The 25,654-nt window shown below is 41.6% G+C and overlaps 1 protein-coding gene across 2 annotated transcripts; it reads right to left on the bottom strand.

Annotated features, from left to right (window-relative positions):
- Positions 1-16,031: 16,031 nt before the first annotated feature.
- On the bottom strand, positions 16,032-25,233 carry LOC145417316 (uncharacterized). Of its 2 annotated transcripts, XM_080285990.1 has the most exons (4): positions 25,059-25,233; positions 18,383-19,015; positions 16,814-16,981; positions 16,032-16,558 (listed from the first exon to the last, which is right to left on the bottom strand). In XM_080285990.1, exons 1-4 carry the CDS (start codon positions 25,219-25,221, stop codon positions 16,320-16,322), a joined length of 1,203 nt encoding a protein of 400 aa, XP_080142116.1. In that variant the 5' UTR covers positions 25,222-25,233; the 3' UTR covers positions 16,032-16,319. The 2 variants fall into 2 exon arrangements, with proteins under 2 accessions (XP_080142116.1, XP_080142117.1); XM_080285991.1 differs by lacking the exon at positions 16,814-16,981.
- Between the last annotated feature and the right edge of the window lie 421 nt (positions 25,234-25,654).

Below are 25,654 nucleotides of genomic sequence, written 5' to 3'. Positions count from 1 at the left end.
CTAAGCTGTCGCCATACGGATTTATGTCTATCTTCAGGTGTGCTGTCTGCGTCGTCATCACTGTCAACATTCTCCGCTTGAATTTCGCATCTGTTCTTCAGGGGGCTGGATGAGTCTCCTTGAAGGGCGGAGGGTGGACTTTCTTACATTGGTCCTGGAGCTTCCTGGGGGACTCTGGGTTTGGGGAAAGAGGGGAATGAGAAGGCATGGGAGGGAGAGGGGGCAGAAGAGGCGGGGCAGCTGGGGTATATTCCTGAGGGGTTAGGGGTGGGGCTCAGTACGCTCTTGAGGGGGCGGAGATGGAGCTGAGGGCATGTACTGGAGGAGGGGGGAAAAGGTTACTGGAAGGGGAGAGGGAGGGGGAGGGAGGAGGCATGTTGGGAAGGGATCGAGAAGGGGGGACTGGAAGCTGCGTAAGGTAGGACTTAGACTGCACTCAGCAAAACTGCTTCTTTTATTTTTAATTTCTTTTCTCACTACTTCAGCATCTTTCTAGAGCACCGACTTCTCCCTTTTCAAAACAGCTACGAGTAAGCTAGTATGCAGACCAGTTTTGCTCATTTTTATTTGCCATCTTGAGCTAGGATTGGTGGAACAGAAAAACAATACAATTCCATGGACCATCTATAACCATGAAGTCCTTGATGAACATATGACCACACCCAAAAGTAAAGACGGGTTCATCACTCCGCATTCTCGGTCCAGTCCGCCCGTGTGTGAACCAAAGTGTACCTGTGTGAACCAGAGTGTACCTGTGTGAACCAGAGTATACCGACTCAAGAATTCGATGCGTCAGTACAGGGTAGCTATATGATGGGTGTATGGAGGGCGACGGAGAGGATGGTGGCTGCATAGCGATGGGGAGGAGACGAAGGTATATGAGGGTGGCGGAGTGCAGGAGATGAGAAGAGAGAGAGAGAGGACAGTGTATAGCATTAATCAGGAGGGGTGACGGGGTGATGGGAGAAGAGGGGGGGTGGGTGGGAAGGGCAGGGAACGGCTATAATCCATTAATAAACATGGATGTAAATACTGTCTTCGATGAAATGGTACCAACACAGATGAATGTGGTGCTCCGATGCTTAATCTTTTTATTTCTTTATCCCTATTCCTTGCAAGTATCCACATCAATGACATGACAGTTAGTGATCGCCATGAAGGCGGTGGCTGAATCGGTAGAGAGGTGGCCTGAAGTCCTAAAAGACCCATTACCCGCCGACACGTCGTAAAAATACCCCTGCTAATACCAATACACCAGTCCTGTATGAGACAGCCCTAGCATGTATTCAGTATGGAAGGTGGGTGTTAGCGCCGAAGTGGTGACATGTGGAGGTGTAGGAGGACTACTGGGCCTTAGGATAGATCACTGGCCCCGAGAAATAGGCCCTGAAGCCTTTGCCCAGAGTCGGACACACACACACAAAAAAAAAAAAAAAAAAAAAAAAAAAACAAATTAAAAGAGAATAAAACACCGGGACCGGACATAATATTTCCATGTGTATTGAAGGAACTACAGAAGGAAATATCAAAGCTTTTATCTGAATTGTTAACTTACCACTTAAGAGCAGTAAGGTGCCACATGAATAGAAGCTTGCTACCGTAACCCCAATATTCAAAAAGGGCAATAGAGCGCAACCAGAAAACTACCACCCAACTAGTTTAACATCGGTAATTTGCAAATTGCTTGAGACTATTATCAGAGACAAGTTTGTGAAACACTTAGAAACAAACAATCTCATCAAGATTTGCAACATGGTTTTCGAAATAATCGCTCTTGCCTCACGAATCTGCTGGACATTTCAATGATATACTGACCATGTGCGACAAAACTAAATCTGCTGATGTTTTCTACCTCGATTTTCAAAAGGCTTTTGACAAAGTTCCACACAAAAGACTCCTTCAGATGCAAAAGGCACACAGTTTCAGCGGCAGTGTGTTCGGGTGGGTAGAAGACTGACTCACCGGACGAAAGCAAAGAGTTGTAATAAATGGAAAAGACTCAGACTGGATAAACGTTACAAGTGGAGTGCCACTGGGTTCAGTGTTAGGTCCTATTCTTTTTTTAATATACATAAATGATACTGATGAAGGATTATGTTGTAAGATTTCAGAATTTGCTGATGATACTAAAATAGGTAACAAAGCAGATACAGCACTGCAGAGGCAGGCAATTCAGAGAGATCTTGATCAACTGTTTAACTGGGCCCAAGCATGGCAAGTGGAATTCAATATTGATAAATGTAAAGTGCTAAACATTGGCAGTAAAAATGTAAGAGCTAGTTATAACGTGAATAATGTCCAACATGATAGGGCAAACCATAAGAAAGACTTAGGAGCTATAATAACAAATGATTTGAAACCAAGCAAACAGTGTACAGAAGCTGTGAAAAAAGCCAATAAACTGATTGGATTCATAGACACTGCATTTCAATATAAGTCCGATAATATCGTCCTCACTTCGTATAATACCTTAATACGCCCGCACTTAGAGTATTGTGTTCAGTTTTGGTCACCGTATTATAAAAATGGGTTGAGAAACATGAAAGAGTACAGAGAAGAGGGACAAAGATTATACCTAGATTGAGAAATAAACCATACGAGGAACGTTTAGAAGCCCTGAATCTCTTCACCCTAACTAAAAGGAGGTTACGAGGATATTTAATTCAAGTATTCAAAATATTTAAAGGACATGATAACATGGCTGTTGATAAATACTTCACAGTTGATCACTCGAATTATACTAGAGGCAATGGGCATAAAATAATTGGCAAACGATTCCTGTCGCATGATGCTAAGCATTTCTTCTTTAATAGTTGTAAATAATGGAACAAATTGCCCTCCAGTGTAGTAAATTGTGGTATAGTACTAACCTTAAAGTCGCTCTTATAACTATCTGTCGTCTAATCTCCAGCTTAATATGTTTACTCCTGAATAAAACACTTGCGTATATATAAACTTTTCTTTTTCAGAGCCCGGATCAATTTATTAAATGCAAATACAGTATAAGCACAGACTAGGATATGCATAGATAGCCTGAGTTAATGGTTAATACTCTTAGATTCGACCTGTGATGGGCTGTGGATCACTGAGGGTCCCTGTTAAAGTGACCACCATCAGGATATTTTTAATGTACCAGGGGTCACTTGTGTACTTGTCCCGCATGGGAAAGTTCCTCGTCTGAGTGGCGTGAACGGAGCTGGGGCCTGATTGACTGCTGCCTACCTTGAAAGCGCCAGGCAAGGCTGCTGCACCACCCATGAACATCCACATTGTGCATTTTCCACACTGTGTCTACAGACGCCCCATTAACTCAACGTACCCGCACATAATGTTGTGCCTTAGTAATTTATTATTTGATTATTTACATTACTACTTTCTCTTCCAGGTTATTCACACTGGTTGCTTATAAAGTATTACAGAATGTAACTTTTCAGTCTTGCCTATGAAATTTCCATGTCAGTTTTTGCATGCTGAATGGTGTTTTTTCTCGCTTTTTCTTGCCAGTTTTAACTAGAGGGTTTGGAGGCGGGGGGAGCCTTCTTGCTTTGCTATCCTTATCCTTCATCATGTAGAATTAGATCTCGCAGTCATGGTCTACTCTAACATGCAACCTCGAAAGGACCATAAGGTCTGTTGCTGTTTGCTCTCCTTTGTATTACCACTATGACCACAACTAACACAGCAAACAAAGGAGAGTGTGGATGCTTCCCGTGCCCGCCTTTCTTCCTGGAATAACAAATACAACAGTAACTTCACGAGGCGATGCCAGGTTAAACAATCGTTACACACAGTGTTGTTGCAATATGGAGAGGACACTTACACTTAGTAAGCTGTATTTAAAGACGAGTAACTGTGCACAGCGAGGTGGGAATTAAATCGGAGGATGCCGTGCGCTTCGGAGGGGTGTGTGAAGAAGACTGCACTGCGAGGTGGGGAAATATATGTTGACGTTACCTGGATATATATATATATATATATATATATATATATATATATATATATATATATATATATATATATATATAAAGTATATGAAGCAATACGAGAGAGTTCTAGGGTGGATGAGTGAGTGTGGGTGCGTATGAGTGAGTGTGTGTGTGTGTGTGTGTGTGTGTGTGTGTGAGAGAGTGGGTATGAGGGTGTATGAGTGGGTGAGGGTGTATGAGTGTAAAGAGGGTGTATGAATGTGAGTGTGTATGAGTAGGCATGAGGGTGTGTGAGCGTGTATGAGTGTGTGAGTGTGTGTGAGGGTGTATGAATGTGAGTGTGTATGAGTGGGTGAGGGTGTGAGTGGGTATGAGGGTGTATGAGTGGGTGAGGATGTATGTGTGTGTGTGTGTGTGTGTGTGTGTGTGTGTGTGTGTGTGTGTATGAGTGTGTGAGGGTGCGTGTGTGTGAGGGTGTATGAGTGTGTGTGGGTGCAGGAGTGTGTGAGGGTGTAGGAGGGTGTATTGAGTGTGTGTGAGTGGGTGTAAGGGTGTATGAGGGTGTATGAGTGTGTGTGAGTGTGCGTGAGTGTGTAAATGTAGATGTGACGGTGCATGCGAGATGATAAGTATGAAGTCACGAATATTAATAAGGGGCAGGGTAGTGTTGCCATACATATACGATAATTTCACCTTCGGTACATAGCATTTCTCATTATCGTACGTCTTATATGATAATTTTACGATTCCCCAAAAAATGAGAGAGAGAGAGAGAGAGAGAGAGAGAGAGAGAATGTTCATCTCATATTCACTGGCTTCGTACCAAACTATAAAGAAACGAAAGGGGTATCAACCAAGCAAGTCAAGAGGAGACATCGTTCATGAAGCCTTATAGTCCTTTGTTTGCTTGAAAAAGAACATGTTAGTAAGAAAAAAAAATCGGGCTTTATAACAACTAACTTGGTGGCATAAGCGACCTCGTTACACCTCCTCCTTAGCGATTTATTCAGCACAAGGCGTCCTGATATTTTCTTAGGTGGCTCGTTGTGACACCATTCAATATCGAAAAAAAAAAAAAAAAAACGGAGTACATTATGCAGACAACACTAAGGAACACGTGCTGTGAATTTTCGAAAACCACTGAAACACACACACACACACACACACACACACACACACACACACACACACACACACACACAAATAAATAAAAAAAAGTGATAAATGCCTCGACCAACAGAACACCATTGACTGCAGGTCCCTGATTCCCGCCGGTTGAGGAAGCTCCCTAACACCTCTTCCTAGGCGATTTATTTTGTTTATTACAACTTACTCTCCTCTCTGCGTTGCATACATCCTTCCAGTATCGCCAAAAGCTGCACAAATAACGGATATAGATATTACCCACCCATATTCCAAAATGAATCGCAAGGGGAGAGGTGTTAGGGAGCTTCCTTACCCGATGCGAATAATTAGACTCCAGTTTTGTGATATTCTTACTTAGGGATATTTTATGCAAATCTGTTTACTTAGGGTCATCTTAGGCAAAATCTGTTTACTTAGGGTCATCTTAGGCAAAATCTGTTTACTTAGGACCATCTTAAGCAGAATCTGTTTACTCTGGGTCATCTTAGTAGGAACGTTTACTAGGCAGAATCCGTTTACATTACGTCATCTTAGGCAGAATATGCAGAAGAAAATAAGGACAAAGATTTCGTTTTTTAAAAGTGGTTTCATAAAGAACACTACATTTATGGAAGCTCAGAGTTTCGTATGAAAAAGGACTACCCATTACTAAGACTCGCATCAGTTAATTCTATGCTTATCTAATAATAATAATAATAATAATAATAATAATGATAATAACCCACAATTGCACAAATAATATATGGTTTTCGGTGTCAAAGCCTGTGCCACAAAAATATCAAAACAATGATAAATAATATAAAAGAAAATACAAGATACATACCGAACTTAGCAGATTGTTATCCTCTATCAGCATTTACTTACCCCTACACTTCTCAAGACGCAGGCTGTGCAAAGTGCTGCGCTGATTGCTCGCCGCGCAGTACCCCACCACAATCCTGAACACTGCAGTGACTGCAAATGCGTTGCCGGTGTAGCGATCGTACGTCTGGCATGTATCTGACAGCCTACGCCTCATGGGCAAAGCATAGGGGACAATATTTTAAGCATTTCAAGGGGAACCAGTCACCAATCTCGCTACACCCGGATGTGAAAAACCCTGCCGTTCCCAGGCCTAACCTGTCATACAGATTCAGAAAATTTAAGTCGTTGCCTAATGTATTGTATCTTTGCTCTATCCTCCCTATGATGGATGTGTTGGGGAAGATAAAAGTTTTGAAAATTAATAAAGTCGTTGCATTCATATCTAGCACCAAGCATCCCTGAAGACTACTGTTTAAGAAAGATTATTGTTATCCTTTTTACTTTGCTGTTTTGTACTTCAGATGAGATGTGTACGAAAAGCTTAAGGTAAGACAGTCATTTAAACAGTTATAGCCAAGGGAAAATACTTAGGATAACAAAAAAAAAAAAAAAAAAAAATAGGCAGATGATATTTTCAAGAGGTAAATCCGTTACTCTTACGTGTGGTAGCGGAGCGACATTCCGTTATCGTCCGGGGCAGCGTTTGTACCCAGCCTATTCTCGTCTTACTATCTTTTCCTCGGCGATTTACTTGTTATATTATCCCTTCATATTATCATTATTCTCGAGGTTCATTATCATCATCATCAACAACATCATTCAGAACAGATAACAAGAACACAGCAATCAGAACGCGCCTATGCCAGTCAACTCATCAACAAAATTTAATCAACTCCTGGGCCCCATGACCCACATATCCACAAAAATTCACTGACCAACAATAACTTTCTGAGATATCTTGTGGACAAACAGACAGACAAGCAGGGGTGAATACATAACCTTCTCCAGCTTTTGTTGGCGGAGGTAAATAAGATAGATATCCACACACGCACTTCTCATCTCATTGCAGCCACGTAAATCCAACGATAATTTCACGTACTAAGATGATAAAGACGAAAAAAAAAAAATAATAATAACAAAACTCGCTCCACTCTACAGGGGGAGACTATGAAACCAGAATTCTCACAGCAAACCCAGATAATACCATAGTTAGTCCTAAAAAGAGTTCTGTAACAATGCCATATTTAGTCCTGAAATTAGTTTTTGTAACAAGATTATTTTAGAGCCTCCTCCTCCTCCTTCTTCTTCTCCTCCTCTTCTTCTTCTTCTCCTCCTCCTCCTCCTCCTCCTCCTCTTCTTCTTCTTCTACTTCTTCTTCCTCCTCCTCCTCCTCCTCCTCCTTATTTCCCTGAAGACACACACACACACACACACACACACACTTATTCCGGGGATGATCTATATATTTTTTTTCCTTTTCGATATCAGGTCACAACGCAGCCCACTTTAGCAGGTCACATAATGAGATTCCACGCTGTTCATTGCCTTAGCCTCGACCTTTAAAAAAACTCAAAGTACAGGGCGAAGTGGTGGCGATTTGTTTGTGGCCACCTCTTACAGGATTAAAGCCTCTGGCAATAGATAAATCGAGAGACAGGTAGTTTCTCTGGTAAAATGACATATTGCTTATAAAAAAGAAAAATATCTGAAGGCCTTTTGTGTTCATTATAAACATTCTTGGGAACGTAATTTGAGTTTTGACCTTGGATTTCGGAACCATCGAGAATTTTTACTTCATTCTCTCTCTCTCTCTCTCTCTCTCTCTCTCTCTCTCTCTCTCTCTCTCTCTCTCTCTCTCTCGTCAGCAGCGTGATACGAATTACAAACATACATTATCATATTGTTATCTGCCATATCAGTCTTTTATCCACTGTTGTACTGCTTTATCTGTACAAAAAAAAAGTAAGATAATGGTTTTGAGCGAGAGGTTGTGGGTAGGTCAGGGTTTCACTTCACATCAGGGTTTCACTTTCATATCAGGGTTTCACTTCACGTCAGGGTTTCACTTCATTTCAGGGTTTCACTTAATCTCAGGGCTTCACTTGTCAGGGTTTCACTTCATGTCAGGGTTTCACTTCATGTCAGGGATTCACTTCACGTCAGGGTTTCGCTTCATGTCAGGGTTTCACTTCACGTCAGGGTTTCAGTTCTTGCACCTTAACTTGGCCTAGATATTCGTCCTCTAGCAGCTAATTTTCCGTAGCTTCTCACGAGGCTAAAACACACCGCTACGCCTCCCCACCCTCCCCGTAACACCTCATCTCGGGAAGCAGCTAAAACATAAAGCTAAAACGCTGTAGCACACTTTGTTAAACCCCAGAGTCCTTCTTGTTCCTCTTGTTTTTCTTGTTTGTGTTCTTTTTTTGTTTTTTTCTTCTTCCTTTTCTCGTTTTTCTCCTTTTCCTCCTCCTCCTCCTCCACTTCTTCGTCTCCTCCTCCTCCTCTTCTTCTTCTTCCTATTCTATTTCTTTTTCTGCTTCTCCTTCTCCGTCTTCTTCTTCCTCTTCTTTTTCTTCCTCATCAGAACGGCCTAGATCTAAAATGCAACATTCACTTTTTTTTTCTTTATCACAGAGGGGCTACATTCTCCACTGACTCTGATCCTTGACAGTTGTTTACCTAAAAATGTCATAAATTATAAGCAGGGAATAGGTTAGGTTTACAGTATTGATCCGATTCTGACCAAACGTGGTGAACGGGCCGAGGGTCAGCGAAGGGTGGAGTGATGCGATTTTGGGGGAATTAGAGGGATAGGCCACAGGACTAGGTTATATTTTTGACTCTTTTACTCAATAAGTTTATGTTAACTGGTTTCTAATACTTGTATGTAATAAATAGCCCTGCGGACGTCACACATCTTGTCACACTGTCTCACTCCAACACTGATCTTAAACCACTCATTTAAATGCCCACCTGCCCACAACTACGCTTCACCCATATCATACAAACTTTTAACAGCATTCAGCAGCTCTCAGTCCACACCATACACAGGTAAATACTGCAATAATCCTCCTGGTTTTATCTTATACACTTTTTGCAGACCCATAAATGTCACAAATACCTTACAATCTTTTCGCTAGTTGTTTCCACTCTCATTGGAAATCTTTGATCCACACATCCCCTGCCACCCTGTTATTCACTCTCTGGATATTCTGTGCTTTCTTTCCCTTCTCTATTATCATTATTCTTCCATATACCTTTCCTGCAGTCCTCACCAGCCTTATACCAAGATCTTTTCACCTTTGTTTTCTGTATAAGGGCACAGTCACAGGCTTCTCCCACTACTGATAAAACGCAGCTGACTCAAACACTTCCCTGCACTCACTCCTCTACACTTATCTCTTCGCACACCTCACCAACACCTGATGCCTTCCCACCACTCAGTTGGTTCACAAACTTTTTATAATAACACTCACCCAAGCTTTGTTACATATTTCCAACCTACACCGCCTTCTGTCCACAACACTGCATCATCTCCACACGTTTCACCCACACTTGATCTCTTCCTATTTCATCGTTTCACAACATTTTTCACATCTGCCAATGCCACACATAGCGCACCAAATACTTAATTCACTTATAACTTGGACTTAACTGAGATTTAGTGCTTACTTTTAACTGTACGACCTGAGTACACTATGAACGATATATATATATATATATATATATATATATATATATATATATATATATATATATATATATATATATATATATATATATATATATATATACTTGAGTACATTCACGTCACGACAATTTAACCCGTGTAAAAATTTAGCTTGTGTAAAATTTAACGTGGAAATTGTATAATTTGTGTAAAATTAAACTTGTGTAAGATTTTGTAAACGAATCAAACTATGCCATCTTAAGTAACAATGTCAGGCACTTTTAACAGCTCTGTTCCGGTGGCTCTACAAATTTTTGTTGGGGAAGCCAAGTCCTCAGAAACATCGTACGTGTCCAGTTCCCAAATATGTCACCAGCTTGTATTTTATACTTTTCTATATAAAAATAGCATTTGTTGAATTATCAGCTACATAAAAACAGTCAACCAATATATAGTGTGATTTGAAGGTCTTAGTAAATGCTGTGGATATATTGGTGAATTCTGTACTTGCATTTAGGAGATGTCAGCTCTGAATCATACGCGTCTCGGTTGACACCCAATCCGCCTTTCGAGCAGTTTCGTTTGTAGTGGCAGGAAACATACCACATTTATTTATCCTCTGTTGGTAAATTAGTATATGTTTATCTGTGTATTGTCAGCCAAAAAAGTCGTGTCTTCGTTCCAAACCCCGTAAAAATTCGAACAGATAAGTGGAAGCAGCAGGGATAGCTTCACAAGTCTGGTAACTGTGTCAGACCAGACGGTGGTGGGGGTGAGTGGATTGGGGGTGTGGGTGAGTGGATTGGGGGTGTGAGTGAGAGGATTCGGGGTGGAGGTGGGGTAGTGGACGGTGTGTGTGCTGTCATGTTTTATATACCATGCATTACCGTAGGGTGCAAGCTGTTGGGAATAACATACTGGGTAATAGGGTTATAGTCAATTTTTATCACTAATATGTCGCTAAACATCTACATATGCATCATCATGAGTTTACAGTTAATCAAAATATACTGCAGTTTCATATGCATGGGCTGTCATGTCTAATTCATCTTTGATATTTGGAATACTTCAGAGGACGGAATGAGTGTGGAATACATTTCATAACGAGTGTCTGGAATTTAATGGAACGCCATGATTGTGATAATATAAAACAACATTTGTTAGTGACAACATGAATCTCCCCTCTACTTTTTCTGTTTCCCAATATAGATAATTAAATGACTGTGAAGCTATAACTATTTGCTGGTGGGGGTATATCTGGGTGTCATCACCGTGCGCAACACCTGTGGCCAGGTTTCTCTTACCCCTTTACCAAAACATTAACCACTTGTGGAAACAAATGCTTTTCTCGTTATTACTGTGCCACACCACACACGGTAGTGGTATGTAATATATCCTGTCATGTTCAAAAGGTAAACATACAGTAAAAACACAGCTGTCTGTCCTTTATTCCCATGTTATGTGGCTAGCTGATGCCTGGCGGAGGGGGGCGGCAGGAAGGTGGGGAGGGGGGACAGCACCTCGTCATTTCTGCTAACGCTTGACTGGCTACAAGTTATAGACATTACTTCAGGTTAACGATACATTTCACTATTTACAGGCATTAAATCAAGTGTAATATCACATTTAGCGCTTTTACTGTGCGGTGTATTGCTAGACTACACTGCCAACAAAAATTACAGATTACACTGCCAACAATAATTACAGCACATCCCCCCCCCACTCCCCGACCTCCACCCCCAATCCACTCACCCCCACCACCGACTGGTCTGATACAGTTACCAGACTTGTGAAGCTATCCCTGCTGCTTCCACTTATCTGTTCGAATATTTACTGGGTTCGGAACGAAGACACGACTTTTTTGGCAGACTATATTAAGCTGAGAATATGTTGTAAAAGTTGCAGTGCTTCCGTTTGTACTGAATATGAAATGGAAAATAAATACAGTGAACCATGATTTTTTTTTTCTTTACGTACAGGTCTTTTGACTTTGTAAAATCTAATAATTATACTTGCCCTTTTCCCTTCTTCACCCCACCCTCAATTAAAAAAAAAGAAATGGGTCAAGGTCATGATTCAAGGTCCATAAATGGGATCCCCTAAAAAAGGAGGGGGGGGGGGGAACGGTGCCTTACAGTGCGTGATGGTCCAATTGCTTTCCTGTACTAGAACGCCAGGAAATCATGTACTACGTTGGGTGGTAATCATATGACCAACAATCACACACCTGGTGTTCTACTACGTTTAGGCGTCCCAGTTGTATTCATAAGAGTTCAGTTGTAGAGTATTACGTGCAGCTATCGAGAGAGAGAGAGAGAGAGAGAGAGAGAGAGAGAGAGAGAGACCGTCCCCAAGCTAAAAGGATTAAGTGATCTTCTGCAACACCCATCCATACATCATCCCATGCTAATCCCGCCACACCTGTCTTAAATGAGACAGCCGTGGCATAATCAGGGATAGTGGATTTTAGTGCCCAAGCGGCGGTATGTAAAGGTGATAAAGGTGTGGGTGTTATATGACGGATGTATAAAAAAAGAATTATTTTTCCTGCCTTCCAAAAGAAATATATTAAATCATAGGCTACCAGTATATAAAAAATAAATTTTTTCTGTATTTCCTTGACATTAAATCCTTTCGAAGGGGGCGCCCACCATCCACTCACTCGACGCAGTGCTATCCTTAGGCGACTCTACACTGCATGACAAGCTAAATGGTTTCCAGTAGACTAGGAATCTATTTATGGGCCTACGATGTTGGGTGGTAACCATGACAGCCAAATAATCCCTCGGGTCTTTCAATCAGATGGATCCCAAAGGGTTTACGTGCAAGATATTACGAGTTTATTGTTTATATAATGCCACTCAGGGTCACTCTGGCCTTAAAATGTCGGGACAGTGTAACCTAGCCCAGGGTACCTACGCTCTTGATGAAGCAAAAAGAACTGGATGGATAGATTCACATTTCAGCTTCTCAAAGCTTGATAAGGAGAGAGAGAGAGAGAGAGAGAGAGGAGAGATGACAGTGCATAGCCTTATCGTAGTCTCATATTTTTATTGAAGGTTAACTAATTCTGACTGTAATTCCTCAACAACGAATCTATCTATCTATCTATCTATTGCCAGACGCCTCAATCCCGTTTGGAGTGGCCACAAACAAATCGCCTCCAAGTCGCCCTGTCCCCCGCCATTTCACTGCCCTGCTTCAAACTCAAACCCCCCTCTCTCATATACCTCTCCACCCCATCCCTCCATCTCATCCTCGGCCTCCCGCTCCCTCTTCCCCCCTCCAACTCACTCACATACACACTATTCGTCAGTCTTTCACCCTCCATCCTCTCCACATGGCCAAACCACCTCAGTGTGTTCCTCATAACGCTTCCTATCACATCCACATCCACACCACAACGCTCCTTTATATCCTCATTCGTCAGCCTGTCTCTCCACGTGACTCCACAGGCTCCTCTTAAATAACTCATTTCCACTGCTCTCACTCTTGACTTGTGTCCTTCCAACAACGTCCAAGCTTCACTTCCATACATTAGAGTTGGTATCACAATACTGTCGTGTAGTAACTTTTTCACTTCCGTGCTCACTTCCCTGTTCTTATCACTGCTTTCAAAGAACCAGCAAGCTTTCTTCCCTGCTGTACCCTTTCAAGCACTTCACCCTCCAAACCTCCATCCTCACTCATCACACTACCCAAGTACTTAAACGTACTCACATTTTCCAATTCCTCACCATCCAACCTCGCTGTACATTCACTGACTTCACCTCTCTCAAAGACCATCACTTTACTCTTCCCTACATTCACCTTTAGATTCCGTTTCTTACACACTCTCCCAAACTCATCCACCAGGCCTTGCAGCTCACCATCGTCTTCACTCAACAACACAGTATCATCTGCAAACAACAGTACAGGGAGTTTCCAAACACTATCTTCTCTCACCAGGGCCACTCCAGCGTCCACTACCCTACATTGTATATACCTCTTTTATTACCCCCATCCATGTACAGATTGAACAACCATGGAGACATGACATCCCTGTTTCAACCCAACTTTCAAAGAGGAAAATTCACTTAGTTCACCATCCACACGCACTGCAACCTTCGCACCATCGTACATACTCTTCACAGCATTCAACAACTTCCCATCTACTCCATATATTCTTAACACTTTCCACAATTCTTGTCTATCCACCCTGTCATATGCTTTCTCCAAATCCATGAAAGCCGCATACAACTTCTTTCCCTTCTCTAGAAACTTTTCCACTAAAGATCTAAGAATGAATATCTGATCTACACAACCTCTTCCCTTCCTAAAGCCTCCCTGTTCTTCTCCAACTAATTTCTCTGTTCTTTCTCTAACCCTGCAGCCTTCGCACCATCGTACATACTCTTCACAGCATTCAACAACGAATGCTTTTACTTATTTTGATAGAGAGTACATTTTCTCTTACTGCTTTTATAGAAGAAAACGTTTATATTTGAAGGGGTAAATTTTCCATTTTTACTTGATCGAGGTAACACCGTCTATAAGAATGAAGTATGTTCTTAGAAACTAGGTAGGCGTAAGGATAACTTAGATTAAGATATACGGAAGGAGTCAGATGTATGTATAATGGGCGACGACTTCAATCTTCAAGCATCCCAGGTTTCCAGTGAGTTGAGCTAGATTTCCATTCCACCTAGATTGCGTTAGGCTGGGTTTGGTTTGGTTTGGTTAGGTTAAGGTGGAGCTGGGTTGAATTTGTCCGGGTTTATTTCTTATGGCTGTTTGGCGTTATTGGGGCATTTTTTTTAAAGTCAAATATCGCCATCTTCATCATCAGCATCAGCATCCTTTTCATCACCTCCACCATTATCACCCTCATCATCATTATGGTCAAGTTGTCGTCGTCGTCGTCATCACTATCTTAATTGTCTGCGTCATCATTATCATCATTATTGTCGCCACCATCACCATTACTACAACCACCACCATCATCACTATTATTACCACCGCCGCCACCACCATCATTATCATCATCATTACTACCACCGCCACCATCACCATTATCATCATCATTACTACCACCGCCACCATCATCATCATCATCATCATCACTACCACCACCGCCACAACACCATCATTATCATCATCACTACCGCCACCGCCACCGCCACCATCATCATCATCATCACTACCACCGCCACCACTACCACCACCACCACCACCACCATCATCGTCGTCGTCGTCATTCTCATCCCAACCCTCAACATCAGAGACAAGACAGAATGCAGAAACAAATACAAAACACATCAGTGGCAGAACTATCACCAGCACCCCTATTTTCTGACACCTAACACCTCTTCCTTAGCGATTTAGTTTACATATGACACCAGATTGTTTTCTAAGCTACTGAAGATTCCGTAACACCTCTTCCATAGCGATTTAGTCTGCATATCTCCCTCTTCAACTGATTCAAACCACGACAGACTGATTATAGGATCGGGTCTCCCAGGCTTCCACTCACGCTTAAAATAAATAAATAAAAAATAGGGAAATAAATAAATAAAAATAAAAACAAATAACTAAATAAATTAAGTTTGGCGTTCTCTGGCGTAGAGCTGTGTTGATCATTAGAGGGTTAGATTTTTTTTTTTTTCTCAGGATGGTGAAACGGCATTAGAGTCCTTCCCTGTCTGGCGTTCTTTCGTCTTAAAACAGTTCCTGGGTACGAGCAGAAAATCGTCACATCTGTTATCTAGTGTGGGAGGAAGAACAAGGGAAGAAGAGAGTAGAACATTTCCTTAAGTTCGTCCTGAAAAAAAGAAAAGAAAGAAAGAAAGAAAGAAAACGTATCACAGTTGGGACGGGGACGCGATCGTGTAAAATTTGATGTATATGCAAAATGAATCGCCAAGGAAGAGGTGTTACGAGACTTCCTAAGTCCGAATACCACACTCCAGGGTCCCAGGCTTCGCTCTCAGATGAATAAAATCGCCTGCCGTGAGCTAGAGTTGAATACTATCTGGACCGCAAGGGGGTTGAGGGTAAAAACACAGAGGCTCTAAAGGTTCACCCAGCTCTATAAAACCGTCTGAAGTTAGCTAGTAGAGAAGTTGATAAAAAAAATTCACTGAAGGGGTTGATATCTTCCCTATACGCTGATGGCTTTTTTTATTTTGCTCTTGCCATCTCCGGACGATTTTCTTCAGCTGAGGGAGGTGTTTCGTAAGCTTAATAAAATCGTCTGGAATCAGCAGCAATAAATCTTTAGTCAGACCTCACCCTACTGTAGGGGTTACTTTGGTTTTCTTCCTTTTTGGTGTCCCCAGACGGTTTATTTCAACTCAGGAGGGAGCAGTGGGGTTGATGAAGGCTGTCTCTAACCCCTCCAGCTACGAAAGTCTCCCGTAAGCTGAATAAAATCGTCTGGTGGCAGCGAGAGTAAAATATACGCTTTGGACTGGAAAGGATAATTACTGAACACACTCTTACAGTATTCTCTCTGTTGGTCAATTGGATACACAAATACACAGACCACACAGAACTCACGGTCCTCTCTTGGTTCTAGGTCCTATACAGAATTGCATACTCTCTAGATGTAGGAGAGAGAGAGAGAGAGAACGAGAGAGATGGGGAGAGAGAGAGAGAGAGAGAAAGAGAGAGAGAGAGCTGGTTGGAAGGGAAGGTGGTTGGAGGGTGAAACTTTAGGAACAGAGGTGTGGGTAATATTACTGACAATACACGATGTACTTGAATTCATATCATCATTCATGTGTGACTGAAGTTTACAGTGGACGTTCACACACGAAGTGACGTGCTTCATAACAACCCTCATCATTTCCATATCCTCTTCCTCCTCCACGAATGCGCAGCTCCAAACAGTCCTCTGGAGATCCCAGCCATCCGCCATTGTTGGGCTCACCTGTGCCCCAAGGTATCAGGTGAGCCACGTCTGTACCATCAGTCGTCTTCCACCTGCCCTCTTCCCCAACATCACTTACACCCAGCCACACTGATGATGGTTCTGCACAAAAGACAAGAATATAGTCATCATCATCATCATCATCATCATCACCACCATCATCACCCTATTTCCCACTCCCACCCAACCAACAGTATTCTCCATATCTTTGATAATCGTTCAGCTTGAAGGACATCAGTTACCAAACCATTATCATCAATATCTTCTTTATTACCCCATTTCTGACTCGCACTCATCCACTGGCTAGGTTAGATTACGTTAAGTTAAGCTAGAGGCGATAGGCTTCCAAATTCCTACCTTGGATCCGGGCAGCGACCTGTGCAATGAAGCGGTGCATGTTCCTCTTGGGTTGTGCCAGGCTGCCTCCGTAGCGACTGTAACACCAGGACAAGGCCGTGCGCCAGTTCATCCGATTCGCAGTGTGCACGTAGAACTCTTGACCGTCGTGCACAAATTTTACCAGATCTGCGGCATGAGTTTGTAATTGTGTGTAAACTGATTAGCACTAGTATACCGACGTCTTTTACAGATACACTCTTGGACAAAAGTTCCTGACAATCCTCCACGGGTATTGTGTCCTACCTTCCACATTTCTCATCCCCAACACCCCCACCTAAACGACAGAGAGCGTCCTTCCTTCCCATACTCAGCTGTTGTGTGTTTCCTATCGCAACCACACGAAACCGTTCACATAACACTTTCCACTTCCACAATCGACAAAGAAATGTCGAAACTTTTGCTCAGGACTGTTATTTCAACCCTCTACTCAAGCATTTTTCACACACGAGCCAAACGAGACTTGTTCACCATTTACACAGGGACTAATGGTTGCCGTGGTAGTGGTACTGATGATGGTAGTTGTGGCTGTTGTGGTGGGAGTGATGATAAGTATAATGGTGATCGTTCTGGTAGTGATATTGTGGTGATGGTAATTGTGATAGTAATGGTAGCTGTGGCAATGGCAGTAATTGTAGTAATGGGTATGACTGTGCAGTGGAAGTGAAAGTAGTTGTGGCAGTGGTAGTGATGGCAGTTGTGAGAGTAATGATAGTTGTGCCAGGATAAGGGATAGTAGTGATGATAGTTGTGTTAGTGGTAGTGGTAGCATTGTTTCTCTAAATCACTTCAATGTCAATGGCCTACATCTGTGTTGCCTCTGTATAGTTCGGTATGTCGTTAAAAACCTTATCGTCTGTGAAAATTGGAGTCAGGCAGGAGATTCGTGAACACATTAGCGTTTCTGTAATGAGTTGATGGGGTCTGCTTACTTCGTTTCCGCAGATGGTGGGAGTTTAGTATTCTTCTCACCCTGCAAAGATGCACTATCCCTACCTAACAAAGGAGTACTGTCCTCACTCTGCAGCGGTGTATTGCCTTTCCCCTGAAAGGTGTTTTATTCTGGCTCTGCAAATGTATACTATTCTCGCTCTTCAAAAGTGTACCTATCCCTCCCCACAAAGGTGTATCCTCCTAACCCACAAAAATGTATTAACCCCATTCCACACAGGTGTACATGTATACTCTTACTCCACCTTACCACCCTACAGTATATATATATATATATATATATATATATATATATATATATATATATATATATATATATATGTATGTAAGGAGGGTCTTGGAGGCTGCAGAAGATACTTTTAAAAACTAGGGGTACACTATCCACTGAATCCACCGATGTGTCGAAGTTCATCCCTCAGTAACTCAGTGGCAAAAGCATTTCTAGGACCAGCCCCTGGGAGGGTCTGGCAAAATCATTGTATGTGTATGTTCTTAATAATCACTGCTTGTTAAGAAACAGTACTTAATTGTGAAGATGAAGAAAAGTAGTGGCAGTGTTCACTAATAAGCAATACTAACCGTGGTCTTGTAGATGGGCCAATTTTTTCTCCAGTCCGGCAAGGGTGCTTTGAACGGAGGCCAAGCTGCTTTCCAACGTGGCCTGTGCTGATTCATGGAGGGTGAGCTGGTGCTGAAGGGATTGGTAGTTGGCTTGGTTAAGTTGTAATGTAGCCACACTCTCTCCTATGGAAGCTTGTGTTTGCTGCAAGTTGCGTTGTTGCTCCTCTAAGTTGGTCTGCTTCTGCCCGAGAGTGAATAAATCATCTTCCAAACCAGTCACATTTCTAGTTAAGGCTTCTTCACTAGAGGCCTGTGATTGTTGAAAAATAGTTTGCTTTTCTTCCGAAATTAATTGCCTCTCGTGCAGTGTCGTCATGTTTTCTATAACTGATGACACAAATTTATTATGTGAATATTTTAATGCGGCGAGGTTTTCTTGTAAACTAGTTTGGTTCTGTTGCAGTGTGCCCATATTTTCAACAGATGTCTGTAAATCTGGTAACACGGCAAGGCTCTGTTGTAAACTGTCCTGGTTCTGTCGCAGGGTAGTCTGTTCATTTCTCAGATGTTCCAGCTCTTCCCCGGCCAGCCTCAGCGCCTGCATCACGTCCCACAGACTGAACACCTCATGCACGTCTCCTCTCTCGTATTCTGAAATAAAAGTTATCTATATAATTACATGAAAACCAGACAAAAAGCCTATCTCACAGTCCCATCGCACACCCGTGAAGCACAGTTTCTGCTCATCCTCTACCGCTACCCCTGGCTGAGAGGAGGTCGTAGGCAGGGTAACACACAGAGAGAAAACCTGTTAGTAGTTCGAAGCTTTGGATTGCACGAGTATTAGTGTCATTGCAAATTGTTTCTCTTGCAATCAAAGGCCGAACTACCACTTGAACCCTAGACAACAAATCTTCTTGCAGTGTGAAGCCTTGGGTATGACTTCCTTCAGCGTGGGGCAGAGATGGAAGGTGAGCAGGAACTACATCCCACGAGTGTACACCCAGTAAACATTCCGCCTGGGTCACCTAGAAACGAGATGAAATACGAGTAACCTAGCAGCAGTGTGTGTGTGTGTGTGTGTGTGTGTGTGTGCGCGCGTGCGCTAAAACTTAAAGACTGATTCTATTTCAGTAACGATCAGAATTTAAGATCCTAATATTTTGCTGCTGCCGCCGCCACGTTACCCATTTCTTGAAACTCGGTGGCCCAGGCTGAATTTTGTACAATCCTCAACCCTCACCACACCAATTCCCAGCAATACTAATGTGGATAAATATCAGTCATCATTTTATCGGTGTGCGAGCCGTTCAACCTCGTCCCAGTCATATACATGTACCTAAAGCCCGGGTCACACGAGCACTTTTTTCGGCAATAAATAGCCGGCAACACAAACTCGGCTGAAACTCGGCTAGAATTGCCGATATTTTGGTGAGTCGGTCGTGTCCGTCTTTTATTGCCGATTTTCGGCAATACTACGGAGCAGAATTGACAACTGATGCTTCACCTGAGAAATTTGTGAAGCTTTTATATATGATTAATCAAGCCAATGCTCATTAAAAAGTTATATTATATATATGTGAGGGTGGCAGACATAGTGAGTACTGTCTTGACCTCTGTACAGTATTGTGAGAAGACAATCATAGAGACCTGTTGTGTGAGAATAAAAAAAATTTGTTTAAAAATGCTATTTTGTCGGCTATTGATTCAAGTACAGGCACAGTATCCAAATATTATACAATCTATTGTTTAAACTGAAAGCAAGACAGTCACAGTACGAAAAACAAAGGCGTACCAGCGTGCAGCAAACTCCAAGTGAACATCTCTTCAAAACAATTCGTGATGGCAAACATAAAGAAGAAAATGGCTTGGTGTCGGTCTTCTGAGGCCTCATTACTTCAATATGTGAGGCAGAATCCATGTCTGTGGGACCCAAGAGATCCTCTTTATCACAAAACCAAGCTGAGGCAGGAGATTTTCAACAACATTGCAGCCACTCTCATGGAAGAATACCCAGAACTCTCACAGCTAAATGGAGGTGAGAATAATTTACATATGAAAATATTTCATAGTATCTAAGACTGTAGTTACCTGTATTCACTATTATGTTCATCATAAAGAAGGTAGCTTGGATGGTAAACTTTTACAAGTAGCCAGTACACCCCCTGCCCCCCTTCCACAACACTTTCTGGTGTATTTTGATGAGTAATTTTTTTCTTCCCATTTTTGTATTGGAAATACGTAATTTTGCAAAATCTGCTCTTAGTCCACATTATTGCAGGTGGACATAATATACAAAAATACCAAAATTTGGAAATACTTCATATTGGTTTCTTTAATAGGCCTATATGTGGATGAGTATTTAAGAAGTTTTAGTGTCAAATGGTAAATACCCCTTTTTCAACAGCAATCATCATAAATTACCAGGGCAGTCACTGTATGAAATGACTTTCAGATTCAGTTCAAGGATAGGTTATTCAGTTGGTTAGATTATTTTTTTTTAATAGAAATCAGTATTATCCCTGAATCACACACCCACCCACACACACAAATGTTCACCCAAAAATTGAAGTTGACACCAAAACTTCTTAATTGGGCTGCCCAACAAGGTACCAGACAAACTTACCTGATGCTAAATAACAAAGTGTCAAGGTTAGGCGTTCGTTGGCAGTCACTGCTTCACGCATGTTGGTATTCTGATTTTCAATGACTGGAGTGACCAGGGTAAGGAGCTCTTGGAACTGCGCCTGGTCTAGCCTAATCCAATTTCTCAGGCTGGCTGGATCTTCTTCTCTTAGCTCCCTCATCAGTCTGAAAGCCATACTCTCTTCTTTCCTTCTCTGTAGCCACTCACGACTCCACAGACGCTTCCTTCCTTTCTTCTTTTGCTTCTTTTTCTTCAGAAGTAATAACATAGCATAAGCAGCTATATTATCATCCATATCTGTGATGTTGTTGTCTACCCCCTCCAGTCAAATCAAACAGACCTGCTTCAGCTTGTTATTGTACACGTACGACTCGGTCTGGCACCGAATAAACAGTTGAGCCGAAATCAGGAACAAACCTGGCTATAGTAGCCGCAGCGAGAAATGAACGCTGTGGTGGGGCAGGCGGGATGACCTGGGATTCCCCCACTGTTGCCATATCCACTTGTCACCGACCATAGAGGTAGGATGTCACCGACCATCGGCCACCGCTGCAGCCCCGCTCCATGATCCTTACCCTGTGTCTCTGGCTTTCTCTTTCTCTCTCGGTTTCTATATAAACTGGTGTATTTCCGAAACTAATTATGAAATTATTATGACTTTTGTTCCACACCACCACTGAGGTAAAAATCAAGGAGAGTTTTCTGTATAAAGGTTTCCCCCCCCTTGTCTGAGGGCAGTTAAAAAGAAACAATACACAAGAATGCTATAGGTGTAAAAAACGCAAACAGTCGCCGAGGAAAAGATGCTACGAAGTCTCCTACCTCACAGAGAACACGAGCTTAAGAGTGATGGCAGGGGAAACTTGTCTACAGGTTAGATACGTCAGTAGTGGGATGCTGCCTACCTGTCACCAAAAGACAAGGGGTTCAAACTCTGGGGCACAGTTTAGATTGATAAATGTTATGCACCGTTTGCTTGGCCTAAAATTGCCACCTCTCCATCTTGAATGCAGCGGAGTTGTAGCGATAGTTTAACGATAGAATACGATGCTATGCACGAATAACTGTTATGGAGTGGATGCAGACTCATAGTACCGTCTTTTTTCTGCCACTGAACTACAGGAAATAATCTGGACAGGACGAAAATCTAGCCTAAGTTAATCAGAAAGGAATATAATTATTTGAGTTACTCCTTTTTTGTTACGGGTATTGCTAGGAATAATATGCAGATTGTTGCAACACAGTTTTGCCTCTAGTAGACATATCCAAGCAGTTATTTCGTTGTGTTAAGCGACGTAAACATATCACCTCTCCGGACCTCCTCAGAACAAGAAAAATGTTTCATTTTTTTTAATATAATCCAAATTTCGGGATAAGGCATGTTGTACTCGTATGAAACGCATGCTGTCAGATATAGATAGATAGATAGATATAAAAGCGATAGGGCTTTACTTTCTCTGGATACAATAAATATGAAATAAGAGATTGAAAAACAATTTCGTCCTGTACGTAAAAAAGATAAAAAGTCCTATACCGCAACTATGTGATCTATGGACATGCACTTGGTAAACAGAATGAAAAACCACGAGGGAGGCTGTACAAATAACCAAAATCAAATACACATACTAGTTAGGGAGCTAGTAAAGAAAAAAAGGGGGGGCTGGGGTACGTAGCAAAACCTTTGTACAGTAGATGAGTAGACCATTTTACTCATTTTCGTTTTCACCTAAAATATGCTGAAGGGAAGTTTTATTACCTGCGGCGAAAAAGAAAGGGTCCATAAGTGGTACACCTGGAGATCCTTTTTTTTTTTTTTTTTTTTTTCCCTCGAAGGAAAGTTCGAACATCTGCCCTTGGAGAGCTCTGAGCGATTTACTAATGAAATACAAAGTTGCTCAGCTTGAAATTTTCAGCTGATTAAACATGTCAGCTGTTGCATCAGCTGATGCATCAGCTGATTACTGAACAATTTTCAATTTTGGCCATAAGGAGGACATTTTTCGATTTTGGCCACAGGGCGGCATTTTAATGAAGACAATATCACATTCTATGAGTTTCAAAGAGAGAAACCTTTATAAGTTGGCTGGGTACTTTCGCCGTAGGTGTGTGAAGACAGTCTCTCTTTGTTCTGAATACTGCGTCTGTTTGCAACTCGCCTCCCCAGAGTGGTTTCCCCCCACTTCAACCACGGCTGTTCAAGGCCAACTGTTACAGATTTTTTATGAATGGAGGACACTTGTAATCAAATGTATTGATTATTTTTTATTCATTTGTTTCACCTTCCTCTGTTCAACTTCTGTTAAAAAAAAAAAAAAATGTTCCGTATAATATAACCCTTTACGGAATTTATAAAGAAAACTGGATGATTATATCGTGACAAAATTATTATTATTATTTTTTTTTTTAAAGAATGGAGCAAAGTCCCTGCTGGCGGAGTGCAGATTTTTTTTTTTTTTTTGAGATATTTGTTTGAAATATCTGGCTAGAAATTAAAAAGCTTGAGGGACAATGAAACAAATCTAAATATCATGTTGCAAATAATAAAGGAGAGGGAGAGGTTTGAACAACGGTATCTACCATCCTTGACTTCACTTATAGATACCGGTAGGTAGATAGATACGGCAGATAGATAGATAGATAGATAGATAGGTATAGGTATAGATAGATAGACAGATATAGGTATAGATATAAATATATTTCAGATACAAATATATCAGATTACGAAAAGGCTTTCGACTTAGTGAAGCACATAGCAATTATAAATGTATTGCGAGAACAAGGAGTAAATGAGAACATTGTAAAACTGCTCAAAAACATATATATGAAAAGGGAACTGCTACAGTTAAATTACATAAATTCTGGGGAAAAATTAAGACTGAGAAAGCCGTGCGTCAGGGAGGTACAGTTTCACCAATATTATTTACAGCATGCCTAGGAAGTATTTTCAGAAAGCTAGACTGGAAAAACAAAAGAATAAGCATAGATGGAGAGAAGCTTAACCATTTAATATTTGCAGATGACACTGTCCTAATCTCAGAAACAGCAGAGGCATTGGAAGAAATGTTAAATGACCTGAACAGAGAAAGTCTCGTAATAGGGCTAAAGATAAACCGGAGTAAAACTAGAGTAATATTTATTCCAAATACACCAAAGAGCATAAGAATAAGCGAAGAAATATTTGAAGAAGTCGAGGAGTACAATTACTTGGGGCAAATACTAAAACTAAGGAGAAACCATGATAGCAAAGTAAAAAGACGCATTGCAATTGGATGGAAAGCTTACGGTAAACATAAAGACATTATGAAAAGCAGCTTACCAGTTTGTATGAAACGAAAAGTATATAACGAATGTATAATCCCAGCTATGAAGTACGGTTGTGAGACCTGGAAACTGACAAAATCGATGGAAAATCAACTAATCCGTTCTCAAAGAGCACTGGAAAGGTCAGTGTTGGGAACATCTTGAAGAGACAGGAAAAGATCAACTTGGGTGAAAGAGCAGACTAACGTCAAAGACATTATTGAAGTTATAAAAGAACAGCAATGGAGGTGAGCAGGTCACGTTGCAAGGATAAGGGATAACAGATGGAGCAAGAGGTTGACTGACAACTCCAAGAGACTGTAAGCGCAGCAGAAAGTGGCCAGAGAGGAGGTGGAGAGATGAGATAGAGAAGTTTGCAGGCAAATGTGGCAGAGATTCGCTCAGTCAGGGAATTCGTGGAGGGGGTTCGGGGAGACCTTTGTTCAGCAGTGGACTTGCAGATAGATAGATAGATAGATAGACAGAGATAGGTAGATATTTATTTATCTATATATGCACAAACATATACATATATATATATATAATATATATATATATATATATATATATACATATATATATATATATATTACATATATATATATATATATATATATATATATATATATATATATATATATATGAAAATATACTGTCATAAGAAATCTTTCCTTACTTGAACGTCTAAAGATAAGAGGATAAAATTAGGAAAAAAAAAACTCCTGGGAGTACCGGAGCGAACCTTACCGTGAGAGAAGGCTATGTCGTCGAGCATTGCCTCCTGGGCAGCGTCTGTGATGGTTTGGTTGAACTCCTGAGTGGCATTAGGGCTGGTGGCGGCTGGCGTTGACGGTCGTGGTGCCAGTGCCACCATCAGGGCCAGGGACAGTGCCACACAACACACCATCATCCGCGGTGGCAGGCAAAGAACTGAGTCAAGGAGGGGTGGCTTGAGAATGAGGCTTTATACTGCGGATACACACACTCACACACACACACACACACACACACACAAGTACTGAACATGTGCCCCCTCACACACACACACACACACACACACACACACACACACACACACACACACACACACACGTACTATAGATTTGCGTCCCCCCACATACACATGCACTAACAGGTAGACAGATAACAGACAGACACAGACAGACACAAGCACAGACATCCCTTCATACAGAGAGAAACACATTGACATAAAGGCAGACAGAAAGACAGGCAAAACAGACAGGCGTAGGCAGATACACAGACGTAGATCAAGACAAAGACATCAACACAGACACAGAAACAGGTCCAGCATTTACAAACACTGCCACAGACGGACACAGACA

Source organism: Coenobita brevimanus, chromosome 110, assembly GCF_032717465.1.
Source record: "Coenobita brevimanus isolate Jiangsu-jjx chromosome 110, ASM3271746v2, whole genome shotgun sequence".
In the NCBI taxonomy this organism is placed as follows: domain Eukaryota; kingdom Metazoa; phylum Arthropoda; class Malacostraca; order Decapoda; family Coenobitidae; genus Coenobita; species Coenobita brevimanus.
Note: the sequence above shows the minus strand (reverse complement) of the source record. Positions and strands in the feature narration are given on the sequence as shown.

Excerpts from the sequence above, each read along its gene's own strand:
- LOC145417316 (XM_080285990.1), bottom strand. The coding sequence starts at position 25,221 with ATGATGGTGTGTTGTGTGGCACTGTCCCTGGCCCTGATGGTGGCACTG. Across the intron at positions 19,016-25,058 it reads CGACATAGCCTTCTCTCACG|AATACGAGAGAGGAGACGTG; the intron begins GTAAGGTTCGCT and ends CTTTTATTTCAG. Across the intron at positions 16,559-16,813 it reads GGTCGCTGCCCGGATCCAAG|AACCATCATCAGTGTGGCTG; the intron begins GTAGGAATTTGG and ends TCTTTTGTGCAG.